Source organism: Venturia canescens, chromosome 10 (genome assembly GCF_019457755.1).
Source record: "Venturia canescens isolate UGA chromosome 10, ASM1945775v1, whole genome shotgun sequence".
NCBI classification, from domain to species: domain Eukaryota; kingdom Metazoa; phylum Arthropoda; class Insecta; order Hymenoptera; family Ichneumonidae; genus Venturia; species Venturia canescens.
Genome location: NC_057430.1, coordinates 7,841,943 through 7,865,936, shown reverse-complemented (window position 1 = coordinate 7,865,936; position 23,994 = coordinate 7,841,943). Strand labels below are relative to the sequence as shown.

The window sequence follows — 23,994 nt, the reverse complement described above, 5'->3', positions numbered from 1 at the left end:
GAGGGCTCCGCTCGGAGGTCAAGATCAGTGCGAATGCGTTCACTTATTATTGTGTTTCAAGTAAAATTGCAGATAGTTTGTGGAACGAGGATGAGTGCGGGGGAGCGAAAAGTGAAAGAATAGGATCGCAAATTCTAGCAGGCAGTTAGTAATGAGATAAGATGGCAGTTGCGCTAGTTAGACTTGTCCAAAAATGGCGTTGAAGGTAATTGAAATAATAATAATGACAATAATAGGAATAACGATAACATTAAATTATCGATAAGATTGAAACGAAGCGAAAATATTGATAATCATTAATAATATTAGCAACTGTAATAATAATAATAATAATAATAATAAATAATAAATAATGGAAAATATATAAATTTTTATGGAGATACAGACCATCCTCACCTGAAAAACTTCCCTTGGCGCGGACCCGTCCACGGGCGCCCGCACGCGCCCCACGTTCTTGGAACCCTGATGATGGTGCTAGGCGACCCCCCCTGATTACCCCAGAGGCCTTGGGGCCACCGACTATTCGGCCACGGGCCGCTGCTCCACGGCCACGACCAGCCTAACCAGACAACACACACCCAATCGTTACCCCAAATGTCTCTTCTTACTTATTACGAAAAACAACCCCTAGAATTGATCTTGAATCGCCCTCCCCCCCCTCTTCCTCCCATTCTTCTGTTAATCTTTTGTGTGTTATTTTCACGTTTGCCATTTTTTTACAACAATGGATGCAACATTGACAACCATAAGCCAAAATTATTGTGTAAACACGTTCTAAAACATCGATACTCTTATTGCATTCAATTATCATTTATCGCAAGCCGACTCGCTTTATAAAGTTGGAATATTTTATTGAGGAACCGAAGATTTAAAAAATTGGAGAACCAATCAATTCAATCAGTGACTTCAGGATTTTTTGGGGTGCAGTGACACTTATGGGGAATCGCCATGAATTCCGCAGAGACATATTGCTGTTTATGTAAAAAATTCCACGTTTTTCCTGATCGACAGATATTTTGAAGTCAGGATTAAAATAGTGGGGCCGTAAGAATTGTTCTATTCGAAGAAAAAAAATGATTGAAAGTATTTTAGTGATAACTCACGAAACATCTGACGATAATCAGGCTTAAATACTTTGTTGACTAATAATCGTCACAGAATAAACGATTGTCGACCCAATTTCGATGGTTTGGGAAATGGACAAGATTATTTACTGAAAACATTGAGAATTTTATGAGTTTTAGAAATCGGGAGGTCTTCAACCTTTGAATACAGTCTGGTTGAGACGATAGGATAACCTGGGCTCGAAAACTCAGACAGGAGATCGAATCGTCAATGTTTACTGTTGACAAGACTCGAAACGATATTCGTGGTACAGAGTCAGCAGATAAGGTCTCGTTGAAATGCTTGCTGAACGTCTATTTAGCCATGGAGATTGGGAAGAAGGCTTTTAAGCTCCACGTGAATCGTTAGGTCGAGGGCTGAAAGCAAAATTGCGATGTGTGTCAACCCTGATCGGTTCGACGCCAGCTTCGTCATAGAATGGCCAGATTTCTGCATGGAACAGCCAATTCAAATTTCTTTCGTTTTAGCCTCCACGACGATGAGAATAGTCATAAAAATGGTCCATGGGTTGGTAGAATTGCACGAGTGAGGTCTCTTGAAAAGTGGCGATTCTGGTCCAGCGTGTCAAGTCTAATTTAGGTATTTTTAGCCACTTCAAAGAAGCGATCGATGGAAAACTCGTACGAATTCAATGCCACGACACTTGGCTCCGATGACCAGACACAAAGGGTCTAATAAAACTTCGATGCCCCATGCCTTCGAAAACTTTTTGCTACAGCTGTGTCAAACCGAATAAAAACCGCAGAAGTCACTGATTTTTTGGCGAAAAAATAAAAACAGCTGACAAACTTTATGTTTTTCTCAGCAAATAAAAGGAATGAAATAAATTTTTGAACATATTGGCGACAAAAATAGTAGGATTGCTGATTAACAGATATTGAACTACGACGACTCGAATACTGAAATACAAGTTTGTTACTTGACAGATACAAAGGCACGTGTGTAGCCATGGACAAAACAATAACCAGGGGAAGAGAGGGTTGAAATTCTGAGGTTTTCGTTAGCACAGTTTCTAATCGATATTCGTTTAATTGCGGCAAATGCAGCTGGATAAAATAACAATAATAATAATAATAATCATCATAATAATAAAACAAAAGTGTGCGGTGACGAAAATAGATAAACAGACGACGGGGACATGATTGGCGAGAATCGGGAAGGGAATGAAGGAGTAATTGCGAATAAGAGGAGAATAAAAAGCGACTGGAGAGGGCTTCAACCTATAAGGACTAATGTATTACTAACCAGCGTGAATTTGTATGCATACACAGCGGCAGGAAGTTAGCGTAGGTATAATCCAGCAATTGTAGTATAAGTGTGAATAAGCGAGCTCTATTGGTGGACGGAAGGAACTTTTAAGCAACACAACCTACTGCACTGGCAGCTAGAACAAAAGTCATACGAAAGCATATTATACGCAAAAAGCAGTTTGGTGTGCGGCGTAAGCGGGGGGTTGCAGCTCTCGCGGCCTTTTCATTGGCGTGTGAGATAAAAGCGGGTTTCTTTGGCAAGTGCGGGTTATTCCTTTGTTTATTTTAAACAGAGTATTCAAGCGAAGCAGCTGAAAGAAGCGTGGCAACGTGTGCAGTGACAGATCGTTCGATCTTCGATAACTTCGTTTCATTAACCGCGTTACTTAACGCTCTTTGCTAATTCTTTTCCACCATTTTTATCTTAACTTCCTTCTGCTCTCTTTTCTCTCTCTCTCTCTCTCTCTCTTCATTCTTGCACACACACGCGCACACATTCAATCGCTTTTGCTCTCGTGAACCAGTCACGTGGCGCCACCTGGTTGAACAAACGCAAAAACAATTAGCATATGCACATGTATAAAGGCAAATGTACATTTTTACACACGCTACTATTTCGTGATTATTGTCTACGTAGAAAACGGCGTAAGCGAACGACAGTCGGCGCGGATTGACGAGCCTGCGACACGAAACGTCGGGGAAGAGTCCGCGTCTCGTAATCCGAGCAGAACTGTCGTCCGTTGCGCTTCCAAAAAGCTGTACAAATACTTAAAATATTGCGTCCAACTTTAACTTCGTTAAGAACACGAGAGGCGCGCCTTTTCGAGCTTATATTGTTGCGAAGAAATTCACTTCGAACGCGGGCCACTTTGTATTCGACAAGTACAACGAGTTTATTTGCCTGCAAACTTTATTCCGAGGCGCGAAATACAAAGTTACGCCTCACCTTTTGACGGACGGAGAACACGTGACCGTTCATTTCCCTCGTAAATAAACTCCCATCGAAGGAAAATGTGCTACGGAATTTTAACCGACTCAACGCGACCGATGGATCGTCTTAAAGTTCCTTTCAATCGTTGCTGCGAGGATTTTCCGACTTTACGTTAACAATCATTTTTATCCAAAGAGATGTTTCAAGCTTATGAAGTATTTCGGAAATTTACAGAGCCCCAAATACTCTAAAATAGTATCGCAGTTTCAATATTTTTCACGAACGCAGCGAGACTCGCGAATTAACGGAGAAAAAGTTTGGTGCGATATTCAGCGTGAGAAAAACATCAAATGAACTACGGACGTGGAAAAAAGCAACAAGAACGAAAATAAAATAAAATAAATCATGTTTGATTACAGTGTCGTTACGATGCCGCGGCAGAGTGCCCAACCGCTCCCGCTTGCACATTTTTTGACAAGCCTGCAACTTGACACAGAAAAAGTGCGTATGCGTGCGAATCATATCCGAGCCACGAGATGCAACGTTGCTTTTTCTCCAAATTACCGGTACATTCGTCGTCACATGGTTTTTATATAACGTTATCCGCCCTGCCGCAGTTCAGTGAACGCGCGAGCGTATTTTTGCCTCTCTCTCTCTCTCTTTATATTACGATTGCAGGGGTTCTTAAGGGGGGTGGATCGCGACGATACAACGTTGCCATGCTTAAGCATGTTAAAAATATGAAGAATTTCAAGATGATAAGAATTTCACAAAATTTGGTAAATTTATTCTTTAAAAATATATTGGACATACATTTTTTTAGATTTTTCTATACCGCGTAGCTCTCGAGTAACTGAACACTAAAAAAGTTTACGTGTCATCAAATTCTATCAAATTCTGATTACTTTGATTTCTCGATCCACCCTCCTTAAAGCCTGATGCGGGAACAAGATCAAGCATATCCGGGGAGCCTATGGAATTACACCTTTTTTACGAACTCCCGATTTCTCCCGATCAAACGTCCCACCCTTCGTTTATTTATCTTTTTACCGTTATGCTCAACAGATATTGATTTTAGTCAAATTGAATCCTTCGCGTGATCCTCTTCAGCGATTATTATTGGCTGCCCAATTTCGCTTTTCCCGGCTATGGCAATTTTCATTATTTAACCGGTTGACTGGTGAGCTTTTTTCCAGTTTTTGTGCCAAATCTGATACGAGCCAATATGTTACCGAAAATCACGATAATTTATTTCTGAGGGTTTTCGAGGTTGCTGATTCCATTTTCATGTGATAAAGCATGAAATTTTTGCAGTGAAAAATTAACAAATTTCACCCTGAACCCTTATTTTTCACATTTTTGGGGTTAGCGAATTTTGTTTGATTTCGATAAAAGAGTCCAGTGTGATGAAAAACTAAAAATTTTCATGTCACATAGCATGAAAATCCATTGAAAAAACGAAAAATTTCACCCTCAACCTTCGACTTTCCCCATTTCCAAGGGTAGTGAGGTGAAAATTAAGTTCAAAAATCGACTCAGCGACCCAAAAAACCATTGTATACCAATTTTTGTCCAAATCGGTTGAAAATTGAAAAAGTTATTTCAATATGTACACATATGATACAAAACCAGAATGGGCTCGACTTTTTTTGTACATATATGATCCAATACCAGTCAACCGGTTAAGAGTCATCGAGCTCAGGTGACGCCACCACGTAAAGTCGATGGATTTCTCGGTGAGCTTTTAGTGAAATCGCGACAAATGAATTTCGTAATGGGCACTGAATTGGTGTGATCCGGCTCCGGTCTCTTCGGTTGTGACGGATGTGTGTACAATTTGTGATAAAATAATGTTTGTGACCGGCGTAAAAGGTGTCATGGCGCAGGCAAACTGCTTCGTACTTTCATTTGTTCGTCACGTATAGTTGAGAAAAATCTGGTGTCCGAAAACGGAGCAGAGCGTTTTAGAAACGGATTTTAGTTTGATTCGTGGACACTTGGCGCTGCGTGTGCTGTCGCTCGATGACTCTCGATGGCCTCAGTAATATTTTATTTAGACCTTTTTGAGGTAATATTATTGGAAAGGGTCTGCGCTGCGATGGCTCAGATATGATAGCGCAAGGAATTCGAGTGTGGCAATGTGTTCGTGGGTTACCATGGGAAAATATTAAATCACATGAACGATATTGAACGAAAGTGTGCGAATACGATTGACAAGGAGTGCGCCATGCTTTGTTTCAGGTAATCCGTCGCAGCGCGCGGGCACTTTTCGTCCTTTCAAATCTGCAAACCACATCCGGAAGTGGGATCGCGCATTCGACTGATATTTCGCTCAAATCTCGTCGTGTCCGTGGCATGTGCCTGGCATGAAAAAAAAACAAGAAATTCAAAGCGATTGCATCCTCCGGATGGGAGCCTCGGAGACAAACTCTACGATATCGTTACGCTCGTATTCGTCATGAAGAGAGGAGATACGAAAAGAGAACCGGAAGTGCGAAGGTGCAAATTAGAAGGGATGGCGCCACCGTCGTGCCACGGGACAACAAAACAGTGGAGATTTATTTCGCGACTCCTCGCCAAAGTGAGAGACGAGGCGAAGGAGAAAAAACTTGCAACTACAATTGTGCGAGAACTGCGGGAAATTTTGTGCGTCGTATCCGTCGAAGGGCTGAAGGCTCGGGTGGGATTAATTGCCGTTGATAATTAATAAGAAAACAATGAACAAATGTGAGTATGAAGAAAAATGATAAAATAAAAACAAAGGAAAGTCACAATCCCTCGCGATTCATTAGTGGATTATTCGAAGCGAGCGCAAGTCGATTAGCCAATATATTTATTTTATGTGTTAAAAAAGACAGTAGGTTGATAGTCGTGTAATGACAACCCACGAGCAGAGGCTGTGTATGAGTGCGGGGAAATGGGATGGGCTCAAAAATATTACGAGCTTTTCGTTCAAGGGCTTCGTAATGGGCTACGTACACAAGGCGAGGTATCGATGCGTTCATTTATATATGTATATACGTGTACATATGTGAGTGCGATACGTGTATTTTATATATACACAAACGCATCGGTGTAAGGCGAAATATGAATTGGGAATCCGCGAACACTGTGCCACAATCAAACTACCGCCAACCTCGAAACGTAATAAAATAAAATAGATATTGCAGAATGAGAAAGTATCGTATCTGATAAAAGAGAAAATAATGTTTTTTTTTTTTTTTTTTTTTTTAAATTGAGAGGAAAAAAAATGTTTTTGCTTTTTTTTTTTTTTTTTCAAAACAATATTAAGTTGAAGAAATTTTGTGAAAGTGAAAACAAAAGAAGTTTATCAAAAATCGACAATTTATAAACGAGACTTTAAAACCATGAAAAAGGCGACCCACCGGTTGAGGCTGCCTGCCTCTCCCTCTGGCAGGTGGCGGAGGCGGCGCATAATAGTAATCTTCGTATCGATAATAGTCATCGTAATATGGATCACTGTAGCCACCTCGATAATCCCCATAACCGTAATAGTCGTAATCATAATCTATAAAAACACACATTACAAATAGACCCAAATTTAAAAACCAATTTGCTCTCGTTCTCTCTATCTTTCTCTCTTTCGTTCGATCTTTCTCTCGGTTGCACAACAAACTCTTCAAATTTTATAAACTTCTTTCTACGAATCGAGTTTTTTGTTTTGCCGATACAACAAATGCATGCCGGGAAAAGATACGTTGAAGAAAAAATTTAGAAAAAAATACATTTTTTTTTTCTCGCATCGACGACATTGATTTTTAATCCGCAGGGCCTCGTGGAAAACGAGAAAAACAAACCCGAAAGAAGCTACCGATCTTCGACAATCGGGGGGCGGGGGGCGGGTGCGGGGAACAAACAAAATTTTGCATTTCCAGAAATCTCGCAACGACCTCCGCCTAAAAATTTGCTCCGCTAGCCAAGCACTTCGTACATTGTCGTAAAAAATGTTCTTTCGGTTCCATTAACGTCATAAAAACGAAAATAAATAAAAAAAAAAAACGGTAGTTACTTTAAAATACGGCTTTTCCGGAAAAAGACTTTTTTATACGACAATTTGGAAAATTTTGTGAGAATATATGACGACAAAGAGAAAAAAGAAATTTTCGTTTGGTCAATAATGATCACTGGACTGCTGAACAACTGACGGAAAGGGGACGAGAAATAAATCGTAGTTTTTCGGAAAAGCCGCACTTTTTCGCTCTTCAGTAAAAAATCGGAGGCGAGCAAAAGATTCTGGGGACCTGTTAACCAACGTTATGCGAATCGCCCGTATAGCAGGAGTCGGCGCGATGTAAATTCTCGGCCCGTCGTCGGACCGGGGTGGAAAAAAAAAATTGTTTTACCTCGCGTATATCCAGCATTTCGGTAGATGCGAAAAAAAATCGATGAGAAATGATTGTTCTCAATGAACGTAAGCTGGACGCTGATGATAAGGGGGAAACGGAAATCTCTGGCAATATTATTTACGAGAAAGATCAAGTATTTAAGGTGAAAAAAAATAAGTTTCTTTGCTACAGCATTCACGTAAATAAGTTGTAATCCAGCTTACCCATTTCCTTGGTAGCTATAAACAGACCTGTTGAAATTTTTTTTCGTTGTTTTTTCGTCTCATATATTTCTATATAATTCGCAGTGAAAACGATACTACATTACACACAACTACTACATTTACTGGCACACGATATAATTTGCGTTTGTGCGAAGAGCGAGAACGAAAATTTGAACGATGTAACAATGAAATAAATTAAATACAGTGTGCGGAAGTAGCAAACATTAATTTTCACTTAAATATATTTGTCTCGCAAACTATAGCTGCTTATAATGAAAATAAAATAAATTTAAAAACAAATGAACAATAAAAATTTTCCCAAAATCACAAAAAAACACGCATGCTAATAACTCGGTTCCGCCAAGATCCGTTCGATTTTTTCTTTAAAAATTTTGCGCATTTTAATGTTTCTTCCAACTTGAAAAATAACGTTTAAAAAAAAATGCCTCCGTGGCGACACAAAAATCACGATTACAATGGAAAATTATGAAAAATTTTCGAAAGTAGAAGTCGATTTCGAATAGAAAAAAAAATCAATATTTCGAGATTGTAACTTTTTACTCGTTGCGGAAATATTGCACAACTTACTGAGCACTTTATTTCAAATGAGCTCAATTTCGACAAGGTCGAGCGAGGATTTCGATGGAAATAAATCGGAATTGCAAAATTATGAGAAAACGAAGAAAAAAACAATGATACGTAGATAAAGTAAAAAAAAAAAAACGTATATCCACACTGTCAAAAGTTGCCTGTCATGCGCGTAAGCTGAGGTTAAAGGAAAAATTCCCAAAAACATGCAGGACGTCTGTTAATAATGTTGATTAGAATTTTTCAAGATTAGTTCATGAGAAACGTCATGAATAAACATAGATAAACAGAAGACTCAAAGTGTTTTTTAAATGAAAAGACGATGAACTTTTGACGACCAGAATGCATAAGGGTTCGTGAAAAAATGGAGTGAAATAAATAGCGAATATATATCAAATGAGAAACAATACGATCTCCAAAAACTCGGAGATGTGACATAACATATAAACAAACGACAAATATTCGTATTGATAACAATAAACAAAAATAATGTCAGATTCCAGAAAATTTACACATGTCCGATTCGGTTAAAAATTTTGACATGTCCAACTCAAGTTCTCTCTGACAATAGCAATCCATTATCATTAATGAGAAATAAGACTGATCGAGGAATCCTGGACGAATGAATGAATAAATAATTCAAATAAATGAACTTCTAGATGTATCAATCGGATTTAACAACGAGAAAATGAAAATCCAACACGAAAGTAGTGACTTACCATAATCGCCGCGGCCCATCGGTGGTCTCATACCCGCACCCGAACCACGAGGACCCTGACCAGATCCACGCCCTCCTGGCATGGGTCCGCCCATACTCGGATGCGAAGGGGATCCGCGGAAATCGAATGCAGGCTCCCTTCGAATGAAAACGGATACAATGAACACTCAGAATTTTTAAATAATGCCGAATTACGATTTCCATTGGGTACGGAACAGTCGCACAAGTTGCTATAATTTCAAAGTGAGTTTATGCCGTTCGTGCGAACGAGCAATATAAGTTTCGGCTTATCGTTGCCACGATATTTCAAAAGTACATGAAAAAAATGGGTCCAAGAAGGAAGTATTACGACGTGAATGAAAATATTGATTGATCTGAAAAGTATATCAACGCAATGGAAATTTTCCTGTTTTCTTGCAAGATTCTATAAATTCTCAAAGCCCCCCCCCCGAGTATTTTCTACGACAGCGCTATTCTATCGGCTTCTTAAAAAAGTCCCATTCAAGAATAATTTCCACGCAGAGCTAATGCTCGTCATTATATTTCAATCCAATAAAATAAAACTTGAAATTGTTGGATAATTTAATTCTATACTTAAGGTATAACTGGATGGAAAGCTCGACCAAAAATGACATCTGATTGGAATTTCCGAACTTCGTGATGCAATAAAAATCTGAAAAAATTCAACAACATTTGGAAAGCTATGAATAACAATTATCAATAATAATATTGCCCAAAAGTTTTTAACAAATTGTTTAAACAATTGATTATTCAATAATTTTGCGGTGACCTATTGTTTTTTTTTTACGAATCAAATGTGTGTATTTTTCCGAATGCTCATGAATTTTTATAGAATTTTCGTGGATTTTTTCTTGAAAAAATTTTGAAAAAAATTTGAATTTTGGATATGTTTTAGAAGACATATTTACCATCAGTTTTGAAAAGTCTCAGAGTTACTGGACCAAAAATGTACAAATAGAGCCACTTAAAAAATTTAAAAAAGGGAATTTCAAGAATCCACAAAAATTCTGAAAAAAATCATGAGCATTCAGAAAAATGCGCACATTCGATTCGTAAAAAAAAAACAAGGGTTTACTGTAAAATTGTTAAAAAATTATTTATTCAAACAATTTATTAATAACTTTTGGGCAATATTATTATTTATAATTGTAGTTCATAACTTTCCAAATGTTGCTGAATTTTTTCAGATTTTTATTGCAGCACGAAGTACGGAAATTCCGATTAGGTACAATTTATCGGCTGGGCTATCCATCCAGTAATACCTTAAGGATGTAAAAGCGGTTCGTACTAGTCAATGGACAGTATTTGACCATATTTTTTCAAAGAAATTACCACGAGAGCAATCGTATATAGCACAATATTATTAAGAAATCTTGTAATGATTTTTTAATGGTAAATAATATTTCAAGTTCATTTCATTACGAAAAGGATTTTGTGCAGAGCTATTAACACGACTCGGTAGTGCAGTGTGAAAAGTTTACGTCTGATCACATCGGACGTATTCAGTTGACAGCTGAGGTTAGAGTTTACCATAACGACAAAAAAGTTCCATAAAGCATTGTACAAATGTTTACATTCATAGGTTTTGCGACGTTGCCACAACTTCACGGGGTTACGAAATCCTGAGATTCCGTGAGCATTTGTCGTCTTCAACTTTATATTTCTAATTCAGATGTCCATTGACCCCGCTTTTTTTTTAACGAATCGTTAAAATCCTCAGGATTCAATGCATATAATAGACGTTTTTTATGATTAACATCTGATATAAAAATATATCAAATTTTGAGTTATACAGACTTCGAAGTCATTGTGGCTATATATGACACGTAAAATTGTGTTCTTTTGACTAAAAATATTTCGATTAAACAGTCGTTAGGAGACCTTGAAATTTCACAGAGATTAAGTTTTAAGCTTAGACTATAATATACAAAAAAAATAGAGTGCCGTCTGAAATGGAGCCTGGTGCTTATACATCCTTAATGTCAAAATTTGGGTTATACGGAGCATCTGGTTTTTTTTATAATAAAATTGCGCGGTCGAACGTTCTGAGCCGTTGGAACACATCGAAACGATTAGTCGACTTGTTACTAGGGATGTCGCGAAAACTTAAAAAGCCAAAAAATTCGTTATTTACTTCTATTGTAAACTAATTGTTGAGAATGCGGCGAACACACAAATTTGAATGTCTCCCAGCAATTTTTGTTCAAGCTCTTTTTCGACTGGAGTGAATCATCGTACTTTCTTCATTCCGTATTTGACGAGACGAAAGAGAGCAACTTACCCGCTACGACCCTGCATCGTTTGCATCATTCTACGTTCCCTCGCTCGCAACATATCTTCCTTCTTCTTCTTGTCAAACGGAGGTTTCGCCAAAGCAACCTGTATGTGCGACCCACTGATTTCCTTACCATGTAACTCCCTCATAGCCTGGAAGAAAATCAAGTTAAAAACGCAATCGAAATGATACTCGAAGATTTGAAAAAACTGAATTTTCCATTTCGTTTGAATTCGTTCAATCCGAGTATCCAGCCCGGTCGACTTGGTCGAATAAAAGGTCGAACCCGGAATAAATTGACGTCTGCAATTTTATTGTTCCACAACCTTTAGATCACTGGTAGTCTAAATTCAAAATGGCGAACAATTTCCGCTTTTGCGTTAGCCGCCATTTCGAATTTAAGAGGAAATTGTTTCTGCTCGATATCTCGGTGATTTTAAACTTTTCGACGAAAATGGTAAAGGCTCAAGTCGTTGTAAATTTGATTCTCTACGAGAATAAGTCTCTTCAACCTTTATCGTGCGATCGATGGTATTCGAATAAAAAAGGGTAAAAACATGTTTTCTTAAAAAAATAAAATTCTTAATTGTTTACCTTAACAGCATTGTCCCTATCTTCAAAATGTATAAAAGCGTAATCCTTTATTTTCTTGACCCTGTCGACTTTGCCGAACATCTCGAAACATTCTTTGAGCTTTTCCTCCGAGCAATCTTGCGTCAAATTTCTCACGTACAAAACACGCACCTAAAAAATAAAATGAGATAATTATACATCGAGATGGCGAAGCCAACGCGAATGGAACAAGAGAACATCATAAAACGAAAGAGAAGCTTCGAACAATTTCACGACTCGAGTCTCATGGAAAAAATTATTTTTCGTTTTCTATTGGTAAAAAAATGTTTCATACTTTGGACATGGTTTGCTCGTCGGGTTCTTCCTGGGGATCAGCCCAATCGACAATAATGTCGCAGCCCCAAACTTTGATGCGTCCAGTGCTTAATCTCCGTTTGGCCAAAGAGGCCGATTTGTGGGATTCGTACTCGAGAAAACAAAAGCCCCTGTTCTTCTTTTTGTCGTCCGGCGAGCTGTAGATAATCACCTCGGTCAGCCCGGCTAGATTTCATCGAGAAAAAATCAACACAAAAAACACGTAAGACAGGAGCTTCTCATTGGTCACATATAAGCGTTTTTTTCCATTATTAGATGAATTCTTTCTTCTTTTTTCTTCTTCTATATATCTCAATGAACTTTATCCATTTACTCAAAAATAAATATGAAACAATTCTACTCAACTTTCCAGAAATTTTCATTCCCCATTTTTCAAATGATTCTACCTCGGATCCTTGATCATTTATTTTTTATATCTATTATTCATGAAAAATTAAAAAATTAAAAAAAAAAACACAATATTTTGCTGACGATTCAAAATGTTTTAGCTTTTTTTCTGAGATATTACGAAAAATCTTTTATTCGTATTTTTTCACACGTTTTGACCTTCTTTTTCTCGACTTTTCCACCACACGTGTCCCTGTCAACTATCCGTAACCCTGATTTTTAACGACTAGATAATTTTTTATTAAAAAGAAAAAAAGTCTTCATATTCCCCAAAACTGACTATTTCCACTAGAAGAAAAAAAAAACAAAAAACACCATGCACAGATTCCCCTTTTCTATATTTTTCCTTCCCCCCCCCCAACCCACAGTTTTCGTCGTTGCTGTCGTATCCGTTTGTACAGTCGTTGGTAGGTTGTTACTTTCTTCTTTGTCGGAATTTTGGTAAATAATTAGAGCAACTGGAGTGGACTTTTAGAGAGAAAAGATAGGTGAGCTCGTTGTTTTTTCTTCTTACTTCCGGATTGGATTTGGATACAGCTCTCCTGCGATGACCACGATAAATCGAAAGGCTTGCGCTCGATAGTAATGAATTATGTATTGAAAATTAAACTGCCGCTCAAAAAATAAACAATGACGATCACGACTGCGAAATCATACGAGCGAAATGAATTCAAGGGATTGCCATTTGCCATATTTTCAAACGAACTCGTTGACTTATGAATTATAATTGATTGAAAGGTTCGGGGTTGTAGTGTCGGGAAAAGGAGGCTCGGTGTCCATACTCCTTTATTATCCGTATTCGATATATTTCGGCGGGAACAAGATCCCAACGAGCCAGGAAAAAAATGGGGAGTTTTATTTGAAGGCAAAATTTTCGAAATATTTGCGGAAGAGGGTGGTTTTTTGTAACTGGTCGGTAGACGAACTTGAAACTTTTTAAGAGCCAACTTCGACACTGAAACATTGAAAAAAAAAACAGTTACGTTTTTTCTGATTTTCTTCCGCCTATGCCCTTCGTTAATCGTTGAATAAAACAAACGAAAAAGTTGAAAGAAATTTTGGCAGCGAAATAATTTTTCATTTATATTCAGTAATAAGAAATCTTTTGTTTTCTTCTAAAAACTATTTTAAAAAATTCTATTTTTCCAAGCTGCACTTGTAATAAAATAATCGGAATAATGAGGAGAAAAAAAAAACTGTGTTCTCAGTGACACCATCCCGTTCTAGCTCGCATCGGAATTTCAAATAACGATCGTCTGTTTGAGCTTCGAACAGGTAAAATGGAAGTGTTAAACGTGGGATATGTCAAGGAAAGCAACAAATTTCAGTCTGCCCTTCCTCTCAGTTTAGCTCTCCGTATTATTGGGCACGGGGATTTTAAGCCGTTTTAAAAGAATATTAAAGTAGCAACAAACTGCGGTATAATTATGAAAACTAATAAAAAATCATTCCGACGATGAAAAGAATTTGAAATAAACAAGCAGATGCTTTGCTGCAAACGTTCGAATAGTTTTTTCTCCAAAGCATTATCACGGTTCAATGAAATGATTAAATGAAAATGTGAATCCGCGTCGAACTGATCTTCGCTCGAGTATTTTCACTAAGTTTATCCTTCGAAGATGCCGTTTAGCTAGTGCACATTCATCGACCAGCGATTAACCCCTAAAAGTGCATTCTCGGGTCTGAGGGGCCCGGAAGGAGGAAGCAAGACCGGACATTTTTTTCCCAGATAAATGTCATAACGAGCTCGAACTCCTTGTTAACGTTGAACAACTTTTTTACTCATTATTCATTCTCGATAGAACCAATTTTCTAACAGAAAACTGTAAAACGTGTCAGAACAATCCATGCGTGTATTTCTAGAGTTAATAAATATATAAGTTCAGTCCGCGGACGTATTCGGAGTGTGAAAAAAGGAAAAACACGGATGCAAAAATAGCAAACCCCTCAAATCAATTGCAACGGCCTAAATTTATTTTGAAACATGCAAACAAAACAAAACAAAAACAAAAACAAAAAAAAAAGAAAGAAAAAGAAAATTCTCCCTACGACCGATCGTAAAGTAGCATAACAAAGGGAGAGGGGTGAAGGGAAGGGGAGGGGGAAATAAAATAAAAAATCGTCACACGTCCCCGAGACAGAACGGAGAAAGATTGCGGTGGGAGAGAGAAAAAAAAACAGTAAAGGCGAGAAATATGATAGGGAGAGACAGAAGTCAATGAGGATTGCTGGCTTATCAGGTTTGTTAAAAAGAACAAAAAATCACTGCACGCTTAAGCAAACGGCGGGGACAAGGGCGTTCGAGATTTCAATATATAAAACGATTGCGCACACACACACGCGCGCACGAAAGGAAGATATAGAAATGATAAATAGTATGAAAGAGGAAAGTGAAGCGAATTAGTGAAGAAAAATCAGTCGAAGGACTAAACAGAAAGAGGCCAGCTTCCACCAGTGATGAGGTTTTCGTGTCGGAAGATGGAAGAAAATAGTCTTAAACTGCTATTGAGCGATGATGAATCTTACTTCGTTTTATATCACGATCGTTAAGTTTCAAGGTAATCGATCGACCAGTTTTTTTATTTTCATTTCTCACTGTAAAATAAAGTACTCTCTTTTCCTTTGGGAAAGTGGAAATAACGCATGAGAAAGTAAAAAAAAAATCATTTTCACAAATACAAACGAAACACGTTGCGCGGAAGAATATTGAGGCGAATTCTGAGCCGATGGAAACGAATAAAAATCAATGTTCGATCGAGAAATAAACAATACGAATGTGCGGAACGAACGTGACCAGAAATTCGTGCTTGAAAGTTTCTTCCAGTTGACTTTTTCACAACTCGGTTAAGACGATCTACCAGCCTGGTGAAAGTTCCCCCCCCCCCCCCCCCAAAGAGGCTCAGTTATCGAATTAAAATGAAAAATAAAGTTACACGTTCGTATATTCTCGTCAGCGAATGTGATTGAACTTTCGTTTCTCCGAGTATAAAGCACGCCCGAGCAAAAGAGCATCTGCTGCATTTAGTTATATTTTTCGCACTCACGCAACTGACAAAGCGCCTCAAGCCCGATTAGTAGAATTACTACGATTACAAACGTCATTAAATGGATTCGATTGATTTCCATTGCTGAGGGCCTCTGGCGAGTGATTCGAATACGCGAACAGAAAAAAGAAGCACGAAAGAGACGATAACCGAGAATGTAAGTGTGAGAGAGATAGAAAGAGAGAGAGAGAGAGAGAAAGAGAAAGAGAAAGAGAGAGAGAGAGAAGAGAGAGAGTTAGAAAGAAAGAAGAAGGAAGGGGGCGGGGAGGGAGGAGAAAGAGAAAATGATTAATTGTGGAAATCAAGTTCGAGGGAATGGAGCGGACCCACATGGCACCTCTCGTATCTTTTTTTTTTTTTTTCTCTTCAAATTTCAATTTTTTTTCTCCGTTTTGGAACGAATGAATGTTCATAAAATTTGCGCTCGCGCCCGAATGTAGAGAGACCTATTATTTTGGAATAAGTGGATAAAGAATTTGATTGGATGTTATGAATGATTTTTAGTAGTTAAGAAAACTTTTGACATATCTGAAAAACAATGAGCGCAAAGTAGGAAAAGTCAATAAATTGTATTGAGGGGGAAAGAAAACAACGAACGGATGGAATTGACGAAAATCGGGGATGCCCAGTTTTAACGAGAAAATAGACAAAGTAAATGCCAGGGGAATAGCGATACGCGGAATCGTTACGGCGTACGACGACGACGAGCCTGACAGACAATCCGTTTCATCTCCAAATCGACTTTCTGATTCGTTCACATTCACACCGAACAAAAAAAGCACAGCGTTTTTATTTTCGTGTACACTCGGATTATAACATTCACTCGATCGGTTGACCACTTTCGTCCGGCCACCGTAGTACAGGACAAATAAATCCCTTTTTTCAATCTCCAACTTCTTTGCATTGAAAATGACGTTTTTTCTTTTATGGAAAATAAAATTTTGTCGTTTGTTTTTTGTTTGCTTCGTGGATTACACTGCCTGCTGATTTAAGGGCAATTTTCAACTTACGTGCGTGCTTTGTAAACTCTTCGAACAAGTCATCTCGGTCTCGATTCTTTGGAATATTTCCCACAAACAAGCGGTGATTGTTATAAGATACGGTAACACCAATCTTTTTGCCTTTCCGAATCTCATAATCATTCAGCTGTAAGAATAATGTGGAAGGAGTGTGCCAATTAAGCTTGCCTGCATCTGATTTGTCGAATTTTTTTTTTGTTTGTTTTTTTTTTCATTTTTTTATTTTTTCGTTTGGTTTTTTGCATTCGTTTAATCTTTCACATCGCCTGCTTCGTTATCGGCGGACTCGAGAGGTGAACGAGTAGCGCAACCTCGCGGGGAAATGTTACCTTCGAAGGATTTAAAAAATGATCGTGTCACAATGAGGATTTTTTGTTCGTTCGTTCATTGGATGGTAGAGTCCAAGAGTAACAGAGTTGAATAGTGAAAAGAGGGAGAGAGAGAAAGAGAGAGAGAGAGAGAGAGAGAAAGTGAGAGACAGAAATAGGAGGCGCAAAGAGTTCGAAAGAATCGATCGAGATTAATGAAGAACGAGTCTGATCGAGCTCGTCCCTTGCTTTTTCAAACGCCACACACGATTTCCAAAAGCAATATCGGAGCAGCGGGAATTCGGTAATTCTCGTGTGCCACGGAGAAAGAATTGAGAGCGAATTAAAATAATGACGAGAGTCGTAGAAAACAAGGACTGCACCCGGCATTTTTTGTTCTTATGAAACGTGAGACGTGGCGTCCGCTGCGCGTCTTAATCTCGAGGAATCCAGGATCTCGAGGAATCACGGAATACGTACGAGCCTGAACCTCCAGGCGGGAACGTACAGGACCAACAATGATGGAGAGAAAAAGTAGGAGAGGCTCGCATAGATGCATCGCGACAAGGGGTTATCAAGACGAGAATGTGTGCGTGATTCGGCGACGCCGACGTAAACACGTGTATGCACACGTGGCAGCAGCCACATGCGAGGGATTCTCTGTCAAACCGGCCAATTTTTTTTTCTACCATCTCAGATCTACCCCCCATAACTGATTACATCAAAGTACTACTAAAAAGCAGTCTATGTGATTTTTTTCCGATTTTCAAATGAATAATTTTAGAAAATATTGTTTTTTCTTTCAAACGGATATATCTCGGAAACTTGAAGTAAGTGAAAACAAATGTTTTCACATAAAAGTTGTAGTTTCGCGTTGGCTTTCGAGCGGACGACTCGAAATCATTTTTACGTTCTGGTAACGATGATTTTTTACGAAAAAAAGGGAGAAATATTTTTTTATTCAGAAACAGCCGTTTTTTTTGGCTGAAAATATTACAGAGTTTTCCAATATGTCTGACGATGTCGCAAAAAAATCGGCAGGGTGGCACGGATCGAGGTTCTAGGGTGAAAAAAAAATGAAATTACACAAATTTATTACTCTCGCGATTTTTTTACGAGATTGTTAAACATACTGAAAGACTCTGTAATTCTTTCAGTCATTTTCGTGCTTTCATTTTTTTACCCTAGAACCTCGATCCGTGCGACTCTGCCGATTTTTTTGCGACATCGTCAGACATATTGGAAAACTCTGTAATTTTTTCAGCCAAAAAAAATGACTCTTTCTGAATAAAAAAATAATTCTCCCCTTTTTTTCGTAAAAAGTCATCGTTACCGGAACGTAAAAATGATTTCGAGTCGTCCGCTCGAAAGCTAACGCGAAACTACAACTTTTATGTGGAATCATTTTTTTTTCAGTTACTTCAAGTTTCCGAGATATATTCATTTGAAAAAAAAAAAAAAAAAACGATATTTGCTGAAATTATGAATTTAAAAATCTTGAAAAAATTCAATAAACAATATTTTCTAAAATTATGAATCTAAAGATCTGAAAAAATTCACATAGAGCGCCGTTTAGTAGTACTTTGATATAATCAGTTATGAAGTAGAACCGAGATGGTCGAAATAAAAGTGGCCGGTTTTGACAGAGAATCCCTCATACATATATTTATGCGAGGCAGAGCGAAAGAGTAGATAAATAACAATGGAAATGAGGTAGTTCGATCTAAAGGGGATTTACGAGGGGAATTATGCCTGTCCGTTTGTTAGCGAGCCACACGCCTTCAGCGGTCCACGCAGCTCTCTCCCATAAGCCCCATGCTCGAGGTCCAAGAGTCATGAATTAACCGCGTTCTCAGAATCTCTATCGTTCCAACCACTGCTTAATATTAATCCGGTACGTATTTGCAAAGAGCAGGGCTCGGTGCGCGGCCACAAGGACGAGGTGAGTATCGTCGAGGAGCCCTGGACGGAGGAGCGTTACCGTTTATCTCCGGAGTGCGTTCGAGTGGTGACGAGATCGCTACAGAGACGCGAGCGAATGTGAAAGAACGCGCGATCAATTGTCGTCCGTTGTTTCACTACGATCCCCCCCCGTCTTCGGGCTCCGAGTAGCTCCACGCAGCGCAAAAGTTCGGTAACGAAAGAAACGATGAGAAACGTGAATGTGATGAGACATCGATACGCACTTTCTTCGGATATTGAAACTATGAAAAATAAGCAGAATATCGTTAAAATAAAGGCTTGCTACGGAGCAGGAGAAGTTGCGCGCGGTGCACGAGCCAGAGTCTATACTGAACAGCCAGCTGAGTAGGAACTAGTAAAAGAGAGATAAAATATATGAGCGAGAGAAACTAGAAAGAGCGATAGTTTCAACTTTATCATTATTTTTTAACATTCCCGTTATAATTATCGATCAACGTGATATACCGAGCAGATGACTCATAACTCGTAACCTAAATATGAGAGGAAAAGAAGACTTGGACCAGAGAGGTGTTACTGTTCACTAATAAACCGAGAGGCAAGGAGACTGACCAGAATCGAAGGTGTCACATACATATTTACATATCAATTCGTCTCCACTCACAAAATATATAAATATATACAAATTGGCGCTGTATTATTCAAATTTTTCAAATACACAGTCAATTGTACGATCTTGGCAATAACGATGAGGCGTTATGTGAAATATTACGATGATACTATAATTGCAAGTTATATACAAATATATATTTGTACAGTGGATCGTACGTGGCGAGGCATTGCTTTTCCTTTCTTCAATGTCGTTGTATCATATATAATATATATATATAAATATAAATATTTTCGTACCATCCTACAACCATTACTTACAAGCTACCACTCTTACGATTTACGGTTTAGGTTACGGGGGATGGGAGGTAAGACGAGAAAAAAATATAAAAACGTAATAACGAAAAAAACATGTGGAAAACAAATAAAAATAATAATGATAAATAAAAAGCAATAATCATGTGTCAAATAAATATATGTACACATATGTATAAAGAAAAAGTAAAAAATTATCAAAATTAACAACACTAACAACAACAACAGCAACAACCAAATGTGAAGTGTAGAGTCGTGTAGAGACAGAGTGAGTCGGAGAGCGTAGAAGAGAAAGAGAGAGAGAGAGAGAGAGAGTGAGAGAGAGAGAGAGAGAGAGAGAGAGAATGAGAGAGAGAGAGAGAGAGGTAGAGCGGTGAGAGAGGTAGGTTTTACACACGCCTCGAATTCACTTTACCTGTCAAATTACCAAATTCCTCCAAGATCTCCCCTTTGCCTTTTGACTTTGGTATGTTCCCGACGAAAAGTCGTAGATTAGGAACGCTAATGTTTACTTTGAGACTCTTGCCGGGTTTTATTTCGTGATTATCGAGCTGTGGGATGAAGAAAAAACACACACATGCCTGAATTTTGTTTCTCCATAATCTTTCGTCCGTATTATTATTAATTAGAGAAAAATTTCGATTTGTTTTGTATTTCGTTAATCGAAAGGTTGCATTAATTTTGGTTTTTCAATTGAATTATTCTCTGCCGAACTCTGTGTGGCGGTCCACGCCGAGCTTTACGCTCGGGCAAGAGAAAATAAAATGGAAAAATAATGCTCGATTTCAATCGAGATTCGTTTTTTTTTTCTCAAGTATCTTTTTTTCGTCAATTATTCAAATCGAATGTACTGCATGCGCTTCATTGATGCTCGAGTCTTCACAATATAGAAAACCGGCCGATCGACGCGATTTCGTCCCTTTTCGACGAAACTGCGTTCGAACAATGTCCTGTAAACAACAAATTTTCAGGCTAACGAAAATTTTGGTGCTCCGCTGAAATTTTGTAACTGTTAATATAAAGTGCCGAAAATTTAATAAAAAAATAAATAAATAAATAATTTGGCGACCTAACGGCCAATCAGATCGCGACGTGCCCCTAAATCCAATTGTGGGAATGACCAATTTTTCAAATATCCTTTTTCGCCATATTTCTATCGAAAACATACTTTTCTATTTTTTGTTTTTTTTTTGTTTTTTTTTCAACGCCACTTTGACTTCTTTTTTGTTACGTGCTTGATTTTGAATCGCTCGTCAACGAGGATTTTTCAACGATGAGAATTTATACGTCTGCTTACATTCTCAAACCAATGACATAAGCATACGCATAAATATCATTTTGCGCGCATATGAAATATGCGCGATTTTCATAAGTCCTCGCCGAGATTCTCCAGTCCCAATTTTGCTTGAGCAAACTGAGCAAAGAGGAGAACTGGAACAAAAAACTCACCCGCAATGAGGGAATCAAAGTTTCTCCAAACGTTGTATTCACAGTTACCAATAATAAAATCGGTCTACTTGATCAATTATAATTTGGAGAGAACCGCCAAGAGCCATCGTTGCAATTATTTTCAAAGGTTATCGGATTCCGTGCAATTTATCTTTTTATTCTCTCCAAGTTTTCCAGACCTCGTTTTAGCAACGATCTCCGCAAGAAATTCAACCCATTTTTCGATTCGTTGCGAGGGCATCGTTGCACGTGCGTACATCGATGCAAATTTTGTATCATGAGAATGACCCCTTTATTTTTATCCTTCACATTCATTGAAAAATTATCGATATTTTTTTTTTTTAAATGTTATTCTCAAATTCTTGTAAAACTCACGAGGAATCGCTTGGATTCAACGAATTTCAATGACTCCTCGTATTCTAGTGTTCAAAAATCTAATTAATATTTACACAAGTACGATACGATTTTCTGTGAGTTTGCGAATCGTGGTTAAATATTTACAGTTACAGAATACAAGTTCCTCAGAAGACAACCGAGTTTAATGAAAATATATGAACTTATCGGATGATTCTCAGTCACAGAATTATATCGCGATGCTCCGGGATGGTGCTATTTCAGAAAACTTTTCGGAATTTTTCCATTGGTCATTCGAGTCAAGATTCAGTGTGATCCGTACCTCAAAAATTTTAATAATTACAATACTATACACGCGTTTTCATTATGTGGATTGTTCGTTATGAATAGAAGAAATAGAGAAAGAGCGAGGGAGAAAGACAGAAAGTGTGGAAGAGAGATAGAGGTAAAGAGAAAGAGAGAAAGAGAGAAGGAGAGAGAAAGAGAAAAAGAGTCGAACAGGTCGACGTGTCCGACGACAATTCGATAACGAATCGAGTCTATATTTACGTTTTTTTTCTTCGTCTCTCAACAATTGTAATCAGTGACGAAACTGTTGTGACGAAATTTGGAGCGGAGCGGGCATGAAAAAAAAAAGTTAAGTCGCGTTGCACCGGAAGTCGTTAAAAATGCGATGTTTGCCAATGCTCGAAACGTTATCGGCGATAAATAAATTGAGTCGAGATTTCGCCCGAGAAATTCACAGTTTTGTCGGATTGACTTTGAGCTCATCGACAAATCGAATTCCGGTGCCGCATTAGTGTGGGACGCCCGTAGCCCGAAGAGTGTGTAGAATAGCTACGAACACGGAACAAGCCACATATAAGGGAAAAATAAATGACCAAGTTGCAACGGAAAAACAAAAAATATGAGAACGTCACGTTTGATATGAAATTTTTGGCGGTTCGAGTTCAACCGATCGGCGTTTAAAGTCGTTGTGAGTAAAACAAAAAATCTCACGTCGATGGCAACGTTAGATAATAACTGCCCGAAAATCTTTAGCACAGATGCAACATCAAATAAAATAAAGCAAAACAAAATTCCCGAAGCAACTTGGCGGGTTTTTATAGCAATTAAATTTGTAAACTGATCTACAAACTTTCGTTAAATAATTGAATAGTGATGAAATATAAATAAATGAAATTAATAAGTTTATAACAATGGAATAATGTTTCCTTAGATTAGAATTTGAAAAAAAAATGTTAAACTCGTTCGAGGCGGCAAGGTTTTGTTAACTATAGGACAACGAAAGTTAATGGTAAGAGTAAGACAGCCTTCATAATATTAATTATATAAATAATAGTAATATCAACGATCAGAATAATAATTTCCAAGTGTTTCGCACCTCCAGAGATTTTGGGAAACAGTAACTTTTCCTCTCCCCTTCTTCGTCACTTTTGTTAGTTTTTCAAAGAATATGGCAAGTGAAAAATCTAATCGTCCTCGTTAACTTTACGCGTGAACGTAAACAGTATCTATCGAATTTCGGATGATTGAGTTTATCCTTCAGGACCCCCACCGTTTATACTGCGTTCAGCAATAAATAGTCGAAAGAAATTGATGGAAAATTCCGAATCTCGATGCGAGAGTTGGTAAACTATTTTCTCTTGAATATTGAGAAAAGTATACGAGAAAAAAAATCAGTTGTAACGAGACTCGGCGTTCCCAAAAGATCTGGAGTCATGCAACATTTATGTATGTATAAAATAATAATAATAATAACCATAATATTAGCGAATATTAAAATAATAATGGTCGCGCAGTGTAACAAAAAGGACAATAAATAGTGACATACCTCTCGGACTGCCTGTTGTGCAGCATCTCGGTTAGTAAAAGTTATAAAAGCATATCCTCGGTTGGTACATGTCATCGGATCCATCATCAGCCTGAGATCCCATATTTTTCCACACTTTTCGAACAGTGGTATCAATTCATCCTCGTACATATCTTTCGGAATTTTTCCACAAAAAACCTTTTCGAGAAAACAGTATATCAGAATTGTAAATACGTGTGTAAATCCTGTCCCTTCGCGAGGGCGGTTTGAGAAAGAAGAATTCAAAAAATCTTGGTATTTAAGAGAACAGAAGAGCGACGGGGCTTTTGCGCGGGCTTTTTTCGATCGTT

At 38.0% G+C, this 23,994-nt stretch overlaps 1 protein-coding gene and 1 long non-coding RNA gene across 9 annotated transcripts in view; one reads left to right on the top strand and one right to left on the bottom strand.

Annotated features, from left to right (window-relative positions):
* Positions 1-23,994, bottom strand: part of Syp (Syncrip) — a 39,631-nt gene that overhangs the window by 6,602 nt on the left and 9,035 nt on the right. For 4 of the 8 annotated variants that reach the window (XM_043429878.1, XM_043429879.1, XM_043429876.1 and 1 more), the window contains exons 4-12: positions 23,666-23,842; positions 20,444-20,579; positions 12,386-12,591; positions 12,073-12,222; positions 11,485-11,630; positions 9,184-9,320; positions 7,877-7,891; positions 6,693-6,835; positions 388-559 (exon numbers count right to left, since the gene is read on the bottom strand). In XM_043429878.1, the coding sequence (XP_043285813.1) occupies positions 388-559; positions 6,693-6,835; positions 7,877-7,891; positions 9,184-9,320; positions 11,485-11,630; positions 12,073-12,222; positions 12,386-12,591; positions 20,444-20,579; positions 23,666-23,842 (1,282 nt within the window). Of the gene's footprint in view, positions 1-387; positions 560-6,692; positions 6,836-7,876; positions 7,892-9,183; positions 9,321-11,484; positions 11,631-12,072; positions 12,223-12,385; positions 12,592-16,867; positions 17,004-20,443; positions 20,580-23,665; positions 23,843-23,994 lie in introns of all 8 variants that reach the window. The other 4 variants (XM_043429882.1, XM_043429883.1, XM_043429877.1 and 1 more) reach the window with 3 other exon arrangements.
* LOC122416825 (uncharacterized) lies at positions 2,821-8,090 on the top strand. Its single transcript, XR_006262178.1, has 2 exons — positions 2,821-3,872; positions 5,548-8,090. It is a non-coding gene; the product is annotated as an uncharacterized lncRNA (long non-coding RNA).